The following is a 13,103-nucleotide window of genomic DNA, read 5'->3' as shown; positions in this document are numbered from 1 at the left end:
TGCCGGGACAGGCCCGGCAGCGAAGCTCGAATCGGCGGCAACCCTGCAGGAGCCTGCATGGGACCGTAGTTTTGCACCGGAGGATCAGCGGATGCACACCAGTGAAAAACAGCATCGAATCACTCTAGCTTCTCTGATGTTTTATACGCACGCGTTCGTTCAGGCTACCTGTGAGACGGCAGATTCTGCATCACCTGGAAGCCTGGAGCTGGACCATCGGCATCCAGTACGGCGCCGAGCAAGAGGGGATGACGGTGGCCTCGCTGTATTATTTGCCCTCTTCCTGATGGTCGTATTCATTTGTTTCCGTTCGTGTTATTTGGTCAAAAATAGATGACAGCACTTGCACCAATTTTTATTCTCTTTCCTACTGATGAAGTTTTTTCATTTATCAAAGACTTTGGACATCTACAGTGCATCCGATTACTAATTTCCATCAAAGTGTGGAAAAAGGATCAGAGCGGCTCGCCGAGAGAACCTGAAAAAATCTAGAGAAACAGAAGGAATGGGAATCGAAATGTTCTTGTTGACTCGTTCCAGAATGTCCTTCAGGTTTGCAGTGAGCTGAACATGCTTCACGAAATAGGGCATGTCGCAGAAACGACAGAAAAGGAAACCAAACAGTTGCAGCAGAGCTATCACCATATTCGCCTCCCTCAACAAAGCGCACAACCTTGTACAGAGCTTCAAGAGCAATACAGCAAGGGCAATGCATTCCTGTGAATTATCCCTTGTGCTGACAATTGAGAGTTAAGAAGACCAAGTCTTACGCTTCTCAACTCTCCTTAGCTACGGGTATCAGGAGGGGAAAAACTGTATTTTGTAATGGCAACCTGTCTAACCCTTCAGTAGAGAATTACAGGGTAAAGAACAGCATCTCCTAACATATGGTACCCTAGAAAAGAATGACTAGAGCACAGTTCATGACTAGAATGCATTTACAAATGCAGCTAAAAAGGATAAAGGAAAAGGAAAAAGAAATGCAGAATGGAACTGAGTAAACTAAAACATGTTATCTTTGTATGATTCCTGGGGCAGGTGGATGCATCAAGTTATCCACTTTGACGTAACTTGAGAACGCTGCCTGGGTTTCATGGGAGTTTGGGACAGGTTCCTCTTCTTCATGTTTGACGAGACAGTCGGGCTGAAATAATCTTGGCTCTTCTGTGAAATGGCTGCAGCCTGTAGATGTGGTTTCCTTAAAGGAATGAAGGTCTGTGACTTCGAAGGAAAACCTCTCGAAGATTCAACACTTTTAGGCGAGTCCCATTTGTTATGGTTCACAAAACTCTGTGATCTACCAACCACCTCGGCTTTCTTTTCCTTTGGACTTGGAATGTTCCGGCTTTCCCTTGTTTCAGCAGAGTACATTGTCTCTTCCCCACTGCTAAAACCACCCCTCTCATCTCCTACTTCGGATATCGCAAGTGGGGAGGAACTGGACTGCACCTCACTCCAGCAATTTTCATGGTAAGCAACATTGTGAAGAGTACCACAGTTCATTTGCACATGAGATCGTTGTGTTCTGTGCAGAGCTTGCCTGTTCGCCTCATTCTTGTTCTCATCGGGCATCATTTGCTTTAAGGGAAGGGGTAGGCGAATAGATCTTGAATGCTCCACAAGTGAAGTAGCTTGCTCTTTCTGAGGTTTGGAAAATTTTGAGGTCAGCTCATGTTGCCCATGGAAAGAATGTGAGCCAATGGAATCCTTTTCGCCATGTGAAATCTTGGCAGATGCTGAACTGCATGCTCCATGCTGCCATGTTGGTCTTGGTGGCATCTGCGATGATGACAAGACACCACCACCTTCTACCTCCGTGGTCTTAATATAACGAAGATGACCAAAGGAAGAACGCCCACTTCGTTCACCAGAGGTTGTCAATCGTGCAGGAGTCATCATCGGCTTGCTAACATCTTCTAAGCTACCATTCCAGTGTTGTTTTAACCATTCGCATACTGCAGGAATAGGGATCCCAAACTGTGCGGGCACATCCTTTCTTGATGTACAAAGGGCAGCTGATGAAGCAGAAGCATACCCATTAGGTGTAGAAGGTGCAATCTTCATGGGATCACAGACCATAAAAGCTAGATTACCGTGCATATCAAACCCAGCAGATCCAGGATGCCACAAGACTTCATCAATTGAGAACTTTATAAGGTTGTCTGTAGCTATTACAACCTTCCCCTCTCCTACAGCCAAATCATTTCTGTTGTGGCCCAGTAGCAAAACTGTACTGCCAAGGTCCAAGCTGGGGTTCAAGCAAGTTTTCAAAAAATGAGGCTGCTGCCCATGTGAACTCAGGTCATCATCCACAACGTCAAGGCCAACTATTGTAAGGTCAAGAATAGAACTGGTAATAAAAAACCTGAAATGAAGAAATACAATGTGGAGAGTAAGTAACATGGCAAAGGAATGGAAAACAAAGCCCCATGTGAGCTCAGAGCACTTACTCTTATTTAACATTATAGTATCTTTTTTCTGCACTATTTTTTATAAATATTTTATATCCTTTCATCATTTCATACAACTGATCATTTGAATGTTCGAGTGTTGGCCAATGGCCAATAAAGTGCAAGTCCAGAGGAAAATCTAGGTTGATCCCATGTTGAATTAAGAATGCATTAAAACATGTACTGTGCTCATCAATTAAGTGAATAAATAGATCCAAGGACCACTTTTCAGGAGATATTACTTGCCACAAGTTCTTTATGTACCCAGATAGCCAATCTGCAACCCAGACTTGAAAAAGAATTTATGCGAGATTGTACAGAGACAGAAAGACATTCCAATGTTGGACAACCTAAATTTGAAAAGTCCCCGTTCCTTACAGAATGGCCGCAAAGCTCTCTGAGTTACATGTAAGCTGAGAGCATGCAATAGTGAGCATACATCTCTCTTGTTACATTGGTCCATATATCTGCCACTCATAGATCTCTAATCTCACAAAATCCTATCAACAAGGTAGCAGAATGCCAGAATGCATTTATATTGGTGATATCTGTTCCTCACCAACCGAACAAAATGGAAATCCTATCCCCACCCGCATGTACTGTTTTTTTTAGAATCAATACTCGCATGTACTGTTGCCACAATAGCTAAGCGCAACAGCGACATAAAGATTATCTAAGTCCGTGACCACAAGCCAAAAATAATTCTGAATCATATGGTCTTATGGAAGTCAACCCCAGCGCAATGCCCCCAAATCTCAAGCTTCCACGCAAACAAAACCTCTTTTCTCAAATGCAGGAAGGACGGCAGGATCGCAACCGGAAAGAATCACAGAAAAAAACTAATTATTTACAGCAGTAATGCTGCAAATACTTTGTACCAGGGAATTCCAACTACCAGCTTTCAATTCACTGTAAAAATAGATCCTTTTACACCAAGGCGAAGGACTCAAGGTCCCAGTACGAGTGCAGCTCAAATAAATTGCCGAAACGCACATTCTAACCCAAAATCCATTCTAGATTCCCGGGGGTCGATGAGCTCATCCCAAAAATCGAATCGCCAGACACCAAATCGCAATTTCAAGCAAGGACATGAGGAAACTAAACAGGGGATACCAAGAAATGCGCTGGGTTCTAATACCTCTGCGGCACCAGGCGAGCTAGGAGGCGGCCGTGGCTGAGCCGGACCTCGGCGATGGCCGCCGCGGCGGCCGAGGGAATGGTGCCGTGCGTGGTGAGCAGGAGGCCGCGGTGGATGAGGAACCCACTCCCACCTTTCCCTCCAGCTCCTCCTCCGCCGCCGCCGCTGGGGAAGGATACGGCGGCTACGGCGGCGCCCTTTGCGGCGAGGAGGCTGGACTTGATCCGCTCCAGCTTGGCCCCGCGGGAGCAGAAGCACCACCCCGAGCCTTTGCCCAGGATCCCCATCCGCCGCCTCTAGCCTGCCCCCTGCTACGGCTGCTACTCCGGCGAGCGGCGGCGGACCACGGACGGCGACGCCGCGCGGCTCGTGTGGACTCGTTTCGCTTTCGCGCAGAGCCTGAGAGAAGGGGACGGGAGTCGTGGCCGGCCGGGCCTCACACAGCGAACGTGACACAGTGTGCGCTCATGTCATTTGTCAATGTCCTGTGTGATTATGATGGTGATTATTATTGCTGCCACCTTGACCCCCTGATTTCTTCCTGGGATAGGGATACTCTCCACACGATGCTCATGTGACCTTGCATTTAAACTTAAACCCCTTGTAACATTTCAAAAAGAAAACTTAAACCCCTAGCTTCGAAAATTTCAAGATTATTTTATGTAGTACAACTAACTTCACTGGTTTTTACGTTTATTTTTTAAAATTTGAAAAGTATTTTGAATAAGCTGTAATATGTGCGATTCTCCCCTTCTAAACAATTTGGAATGTGTGAATGTGATTTATCTATGAGGTTATTTTCAAACAAAGGATTATATGTACTTGTATTTAAGCGAGATCATAATAGCAGCTAAGTTGGCAAAAAAAAAACCAAAGTAGATGTTTAAACAAATACCTAGACCAATCTTTATGAAAACATACATGGACCCTAGGACATGTGAACACATTCAGACAATTAGTCATTAGATATTGAAATTATAAAGTTATCACAAACACTTATCATTGATTGTCCCATCCTGTACCACTAGATAGAAAGTGTTGCTTCTTCGTAGAATAGATTTAGAAAAATAACAGCTCCCATACAAGTCTATAATTTGAACTCGAGGGCCCATGTTCCACTTTAGTTATATGTTAGCAGAAAGAAAATAAAAACTTAGCATGTAGCATTTATTTCAATTTTAAAGTCATGTTGCATTTTCTTCTGCCACAAATACTTGATTAGACTATTCAAAATTTGGTTGTAAATGGTTTCATTTATTCATAGCTTCATGTGTCGAAATTCATCTTGGAGTAGGCTCAACATATTTGGGCGTAGAGCACTTAGAGACTTATCTAAATATAATCATGTTATGCATCATGATTCATCTTGGAGTCGAACTTAACATATTGTGCCTATAATTGTAACTGTATCATGTGTTCTAATCTATCTTAGAATTGGATGTGGAAGAGTCTTATCCAATCACTGCATTTTACTATCTAATTCATATAGGGATTAGATTTTTGTACCGTGCTTAGAAACCGGATGTTGTGTCCTAGTGGCTGAAGAAGAAGAAGAAAAACTCCTATCTACAGTAATATACAAAAATAAAATAAATAGAGATAGGTATATGCTTAAATTCTAGGTACTAAACGTATATCAATCGACTGGAATCAAGTTTTTACATATTTTTTTCTGTCACTTGGATAGGGACTTACATAAATAAAGTCCCATTGAAACTTGCATATCATACACATGAAATCCTACACAAACACGCATCTTGCTTGCACGTACTCCTTCCATATTCATAAAGGAAGTCGTTTTGGATAAGGTTTGGGTCAAACATTAGAAATATAAATCATAAATAACTTTTAAGTTATTGAGTTTGAAAATATAAAATTCATATGAATAGATTTATCTTGAAAAATACTTTCATAAAAATATACATATACCTTTTTTGATAAATATTTCTATAAAAATAAGAAGTCAAAGTTAAGCTTTGGAAACGGTATCGTTGTCTTAAACGACTTTTTTATGGGTATGGAGGAAGTATGTGTACAACATGAACATGTAATAAGCCAATAAGTACAACATGGACACGGAGTCGGTGGATGTTAGGCCTGGATACAGTGTTTGAGGAGGAAGTTGATTTGATTGTGTGTCGGCTAGACCGCATGGACTCCAAATGACAGACTTAACATAAGGGTATATATTTCTATTCTTATCCTTCCCTATTTGATTAGGATAGGATTTCTATTTAGTTACCTCGGTATCAGAGGGATCTATGTGAATTGGGATATCGAAGTCGGCAGGAAAATCCTAACTAATTTTTTCAATTTTATTTATTGTAGATCTATTTAAATTCGTTCCCACAGAGAGTCAAATCCAGGTCTGTTGGATGCTACCCAGGTGCTCTAATCATTAGGCTAGAGACCCTTTGACAACATAAATTTCATATTTATGGAGTTAGTTAGGGAGAATGGATGAAAAAATAGGTGGAGAGAAATTTTAGCTTTTTAATATTACTAGCAAAAGTGTCCACGCGTTACAATGGACAGTTACCCACTTTCATCTTCCAAGACAATGTTTGCTCGCTCATAGTTTTCTAACCCCACCCTCTATCATCCTTACTTCTTCAGCGTGCCTCACTATTTATGGACATAGATTGCTTAGCCCCTGCGTTGACACCAGCTAAAGTCTGTCACCTACATTGCAACAGAGATCTATTAATTAATGCTCTACTTTTATTATTTTTATAATGATTATGGAATTCATAATTTAAGTTGATGTTGGTATTCTATAAAGCTTGCATGAAATTAAAATAATCTGAGTTTTTTCTCCTATTACAATGCACACTAACCTATTCATTTATAACATTAATAATGTTATCCATGCGTTGGTACTTACATATCAAGTCTGTGTCTTCCTTTAAAACTTATAAAAATATTGTAAATCTAATCTCTCATCAAGTCTGTGACTTCCTTTAAAGTAAAAAGAAAATAAATTCAGAACAGTCATCTTGGAAGAAATGGAAGAAACATCAACCAATGAAACAAAAGGATGAAATTGTGAATGGTATGGTTCAGGAAAAATTAGTAAAACAAGATAGAGATGGAGTCGAATGACACAGGAAACAGAAAGAGTAGTATGATGCATAAAACCTTAGAGTGGGTATTTACGACTTAAGCACAGGGCAAACCAAAATTACCATGAAAATTTTGGTTCTTTATAAAGCAGCAGGTTCCTATGCTCCTTTTGATCTGTTTGTGTGTATTTTTTGTTTGTTATTATTGAACAAAAATGTGAAGAAGGAAAATAAAATGAAAATTGAGACATACACGGAAAAAGTAAAACTATCTGGATTAGTTGCATGTTTCATAATATGAAAAAAAGGATTAGAGAAGTCTATTTGGATTATAATTATAATTCCTAATTCAAGTTACCTCAAGAAACATGACATATATTAGAGAGCTATAGACAGACTTGAAGAGAGACAATCTCCACATTTTATAAGTTAGTTAGGGGATGTCGGACTGAAAAATGGGTGGAGAGAAATTTTGCCTCTTCAATATTAGATATAGATTTGCAAAATATGCTTGTGCATTGTAATGGGACATACACCTTGTATTGCTTGAAGATTTATTATGCTCTATCTCTTGACGCGTGCGATCATCCACTTGCCGCCACAGAGAAATTTTAGTTTTTTTATATTAGATATAGATATAGATATAGATATATATTTGTTTTTATTATATTTTTTACACTTATCAGTAACTAAATTATAATAAAAAAATATTGGTTAGAGATAGAACTCAAATACCACAAAAGTCAACAAAGCAAAGTATTTGTGGCGAGGGAGTAAAAAGAATTCAATAAACATGACTATTTTATATTCGTTTCTTTTGGCTATTAGCTATTTGTGCAGATCCCACTATAGGCTTGAGCTTCGGAAACACTACAATATGATTTCTTCTTGCTTGGACTGTAAAGTTGTCCGATTACAACTTTCAAGCTCCAAAAAGGAATGGGTTTTCTTCTTAATTTCAGACTTATGGAAGAGGGCTTCTCTTGAGAGCATTTAAAATGGGATGATAAAAATAGAATGCTAACCACGGGAAAAGAAACCCCATCTTGTTCCCCTGTGTTATGTTCATCCTAAGAAAATGTTGTAGCATCATAAGAATGTTCTAGATTCGTGACCATATGTTGCATGTATAAAAGAAATTTATTCCAACATCATGAGAAAATATGTTCCAAAACCACAATAAAATCATTCCAACATCAAAATAAAAACATTACATATTTGGGAGAAAAATTCTCATGACATATCCATGTGAAATACAAATATTATATAGAATTAATTAAGACACAAATTTAAATGCCCAATAACAATTTTTACCCCTAGACCAGTGACAAAAAATTGAAAAAAGGATAAATCCTACGAAAGTTAACACACCAGGTTTGGGAACATCAGTCGCAATTCATCTAGATGGATCAGATGGGAACATCACGCCAATTTTCCTTGTCTAGTTTGAATTCAAGTTGTATTTATTTTGACGTGATTTACAAAGAATTTCGACCTTGCATGTGATAAGTCCACCTTCACTCTATATGTAGAAAAGGCTATAGCCTATAGTCGATTGAGCGGAGTACAATTGACCTAAAACAAAGAGAGTAGTAGCAGCATCTTAGACCTTGATGTAACACGTGATTTTTTTCTTTCGATTCTTGTGCTTCTCGTTTGAAATTGTATGGATTGCAAAATTATTGAGTTTCAAATAATGGACTCTTTAATTAAAACATTAACACCTTTCTTAGCCTGGTACTCCCAAGTCAAACACATACTTATAAGAAAGAAGAAGTAGAGCACTAGTGTACTGTAATGAGCATGCAATAGGAGAAATATTATGTTTATTCGAACAACACACACTGCTTTATTCAAACCATACACACACACGTACACATAAACTCCACACTAGTTATTATTTATTCGATTGTTACTTACTCGTTTCTTTCTTTATTTCTTTTTTTCTTTCTTTCTTATGAGTAGAATTTGTGTACGTACATAAGCAACTAAGCATGCATCTGCTGGCTGCAGTAGTAGTAGGTGGCAGTGTGGCACCGGACATGGCCGGTCAATTACTTATTCTTGATAGGGTACATGGGCATCATGTATATGCCACAGAGACCTGCTTTGGTACCCACGTTACGCTTCATTCGGATGTAGCCATTTTCACCCCAACCTTTGCCCCATGAGTTCTTAACAATCCAGTAGTTGATACCGTTGGGCGTAGTTCCGTAGCCCACGACCAGGACCGCGTGGTTTAGATTTGTCCCACAAGGCCCCGTGAAGACACCCTTGCTGTAGCGACTGAAGGCCTGGCTAGCTTCGACGACGACAGACACCGGCTGCTTGGACACACGCAACAGCAACTCTGCCTCGTTGGTGTTTCTCATCATTCTCTTCCCGTTGATCTTCACCACAGGCTTATTCTGTAATGGGCAATTAGAACAATTTTTTGAATAAGATGACTCGTTAAATTTGGTGTTAAAAAAAGTCAAACGTCTTGTAATTTAAGATACATTGAGTACTATATAGTATATGTGTGCACGCACCGGGTTGAATCTGCACTTTTTCTTCTCGGCAACGTAGGCAGGGTAGTAGGGAGGATTCCCCTGATGGTCTAAGGCTAATCCGGGCCTCATGGCGTGATCGAATGACTTGTACGTGTTCCCACCTTTACAGGTCCCGGCGCCGGAGCAGTCGAGCACCTCTTGCTCTGACAGTGTCTGCAGTTTCCCTGTCTTGATTGCGTTGATGCCCTCCACAGAACCCACCATTGAAAAAGCCCAACAGCTCCCTGCATGCATGCGTACACCATAGATCTTTACAATAACATATACTGTATGTACAAGAGAACAAATTAAAAAAAGGTAGAACATGCATGCATGGAAACTACACACACTATAGCTAGTAAACGCACCGCATTGTCCTTGGTTCTTCACTGGAGTGACAGCTCCGTGGCGTCTCCAGTCCCACTTGGCCGGCACCTTATCGTCGTTGCCGCCGGCGGAGACGAGCAACTTATCGTCGTTGTCGTCGGTCATGCTCATGCCACTGGTACCAACGCTGCTGCTGATGTTGCCGCCGGCGTCTAATTCAGGCAAGGCTCCGGTGTACATGCCGCTGTTGAACTCCTCCTCGGTCAAGCCGGAGAACTGGTTGAGGGCGAGCTTGTACGACTCATCCTCCCTCTTGTTGAACTCGTTGATTTGCCTAGCGTTCATCTTGAACGCATCGAACCTGCGCTGCTTCTCCGCGAGGTCCGACGACCCAGCATACACGCTGCACCACCTCTCGTATAGGTCCCACATGCTGGCGTCCGACTCCAGGTCCTTGTCCGTCACCGGCACAAGTGGCGGTGCCGCCGCCACGGCCACCACTGCAGCCAGAAGCATTGCTGCTGCCAGCACAACCCCTGCCATGCCGTGCACCTTCATCATGATCATGATCGTCGTCTATGTATGTATGTTGTGTTGTGTGGCTACTATGTTTGTGCATGCATCTATTTATAGATCAAGCTCCGTCCTTAATTAGAGAGTGAAATCTAGCGAACGCTCGAAAACCTTATGACACATAACAGTGTGTACGTGGAGTGGCGCTCTAGATAGTCAATGAAAGTAGCCTGTTAGTCAACATGGATGGAAATTTAAATCACAGCCCACGAATTTTGCGTAACAAAACGTCATTGAATGCCTTGTATACAAGGCCGACACACTTATATTAGAGCCTGTTTGAATCCCCTCTTCTAAACTTTAGCGCTCTAAACTTTAAGGCTAAAGTTTTCAAATAGGTGGTTTAAAGTTAGCTCTAAACTTTAGCCCACGTCATATTATAGCTTCAAATTTCAAAACTGAGCTAAAGTGCTCTAAAATTTTTTAGAGCTCTAAAGTTTATAGAAGATGATCCAAACATGACACAATTTATCTGAGAAGTTCTTCCCAGATAACCCGCACAAATAGAGTAAAAACAGTGGTCAAAATAAAGTGATAGTCTAGTCTATGCTTTTTAGTACTAATATAATGCATGCATGGACTCGGAATGCCGAAGTACTTTAAATTTAATTAGTTTGTAATTAGCCACTAGTTTTGTTGTACTCTGGCTACAGAAGCATAATGGTAGTCTATTTAGAACAACTCCAACAGACTTGCTATCGTGTGTTGTATAGACTGATTTGGATAATTTTGTGTAAAAATAAGTCCCTCATAGAATGTCTATCAACCTCTCTCATGTCTTTTTTATCTCTCCTACCAGCAACTTTGAGGGTTTCAGAAGGATCTCAAACCTCGTCACATCTATTTGTTGGTCGCTTTGGTTATGCAGAAATGATTTAGTATTAAAAAAACTTATTTACTCTCTCTTGCAGGCATTTGTAATTCATTGGCTATGTATATGGATTACCTCCAAAAGCACTACACATAGGCTATAGTGTTGAGGCGTCTCAACAATGATGCAAGCAGTTACAACGTTTTCTTCTGGACACATAGGTGGTAACATAGTCTTAGAATTTATTGTCATCAAAGTCTCAAGCTTCCTTCTCTTATGATTGGTGATTACTGTTTAGGCAAAAACAAAAAAAAATCACTTTTATTATATCAACTCGGTGTGATAGTTATGATGAAATTAATAAAATCTATTCTTTGTAAAAAAAGGGTGTTGCCCTTCGGTCAAGTGCCACACGACGTGACCTGACAAACGCGTAGTCATACCCGGCCAGATTCTAGATAAAAATAATCTCTAATGCTTTTTAGTTATATGCTTGTGTGTTAGAATCTTCTAAAATCTTTGGATGTTTGAATGAGACTTTTAGAATTTATAAGTTTTTTCTATCCAGATTCTTAAAATCTCCGTGACTCCGTGGATCCAAACGCTACCCAATGGTTGCATCCGGCTACAACCGAACATCCTCCCTGCCTGCCTTGGCCAACGGCTGGCCCAAGCACCTACCATCACGTACGTAGATTAGGCCTTGTCCTTGGCAGGTGGCCACACGGGTGGCCAGGACGTGACCCGGCCGGTGCCCCGCGACGGACTATGGCAGGGACGGGCGTCGTGATTGATTTTGCCGTGCGACTGGACGGATCCGTTATCGAAGAAAACGAGATCACGTGCAAGTTTTTATTATGGAGTGAATGAAAAAAAATAGAAGAGCTTGTTGGAGTGATTTACTTTTTAAGTTATTTTTTATTTTAGATAATGGCTAAATCATGTAATTTGACATCTCATTTTAGGTGAACTCTTGAAGTTAATTACCCTCTAGCTAGACACAGTTAGAGGTAACGACGGTAGCAACTCATCAATAATTTATCTTCGTATATTTCTTTTTTTTATCATTTGTTTCAAATATATGGGACCTAGTTGTCATGTTTATTAAATATACATTTCATCTATTACCTCTTAGGAGGTAACAGTTTATCGTAACCGTCCGATCGAAATCAATGAACGGCTCACAGTTATTTGGGAGTACCGCAGCAGAGTCTTTTGAAATAGTCATATATGTGAATTTTGGAACGTTTTGGAATATCAAACTCCAAGCTAAATAGCATAGTTTGTTAAGTAGATTTTAATTTCTCTAAATGAAAGGATGTACGGGAAAATGATCACATGCAATAATCGTTCCACGGGGAAACGATTAGCAAGGAAGTCTTGTACCAGAGACTAAAACTGGAGTAATTATCTTCTACTTGGACTTCTTGATTCGTCCGATTGAAGGACGACGCCGAAAAAATAATTGGTGTATACGGGAAAACGATTACTGCTTGTCGTTCCACGGGCGGACGATTTGGTATTACAGGAGTTCCGTACCATGCATCTCTACAGGTTACACTACCGGCTACTCTCTCCGTCTCAGGATATAAGGCATGCACATATTTTAAAATTCAAACTTTGTTATCCCTAACCAATAATTAGTCTACTAATAATATAAAAAAAGTATAGTATAATCATGGTAACATTCGATTTGCCTTTACAAATACTTTCTAATGATACTTTTGTTGTTGTCATAAATTATATATAATAGTATAAATTAATAGTTAAAGTATGATCTTCAAGACCGCGCCATGTCAAATCGCGCCTTATATCTTGAGACGGAGGGAGTAACAAGTTTTGTACCATTTCTAAAGGAGTTTACAAAAATCAAAAGAAAATATAGAAAAATCACAAAATTCAAAATCACTTTTGAGGTTAACTGCATGTGTTATGTTATATATGTATGCTTGAAAAATACAAATAAATATATGAGAGGGAGATGGAGTGGCCGCCGTCACTGGATCTGCGAGTGAAAGAGGTTGAGACAGTGTGTGCGTGAGTAGTGGAGTGAAAGAGATCGGGAGGGAGTGGCCGCGCGCCATCAATCCGTCGCACCGCGTTTGCGCCACTGCCCGATGAAAATTTGTTGGTTAGTTGAATGACTTCTTGCTTCATCTAATAGAAGGACGATGTCGAAAAGTAAGCACCTCCACATCGTTCCACGGCCAA

The 13,103-nt window shown here is 40.4% G+C and overlaps 2 protein-coding genes across 2 annotated transcripts; both read right to left on the bottom strand.

The window, feature by feature from the left end:
- On the bottom strand, window positions 625-4,064 carry LOC8060959. Its single transcript, XM_002444662.2, has 2 exons — window positions 3,589-4,064; window positions 625-2,365 (listed from the first exon to the last, which is right to left on the bottom strand). The coding sequence occupies exons 1-2, from the start codon at window positions 3,873-3,875 to the stop codon at window positions 1,048-1,050; spliced, it is 1,605 nt and encodes a 534-aa protein (XP_002444707.1). The 5' UTR covers window positions 3,876-4,064; the 3' UTR covers window positions 625-1,047.
- LOC8062405 (ervatamin-B) lies at window positions 8,590-10,108 on the bottom strand. The gene is made up of 3 exons (XM_002444661.2): window positions 9,550-10,108; window positions 9,182-9,426; window positions 8,590-9,058 (listed from the first exon to the last, which is right to left on the bottom strand). Exons 1-3 carry the CDS (start codon window positions 10,073-10,075, stop codon window positions 8,705-8,707), a joined length of 1,125 nt encoding a protein of 374 aa, XP_002444706.1. The 5' UTR covers window positions 10,076-10,108; the 3' UTR covers window positions 8,590-8,704.

The sequence above is a fragment of the Sorghum bicolor genome, chromosome 7, assembly GCF_000003195.3.
Source record: "Sorghum bicolor cultivar BTx623 chromosome 7, Sorghum_bicolor_NCBIv3, whole genome shotgun sequence".
NCBI classification, from domain to species: domain Eukaryota; kingdom Viridiplantae; phylum Streptophyta; class Magnoliopsida; order Poales; family Poaceae; genus Sorghum; species Sorghum bicolor.
Note: the sequence above shows the minus strand (reverse complement) of the source record. Positions and strands in the feature narration are given on the sequence as shown.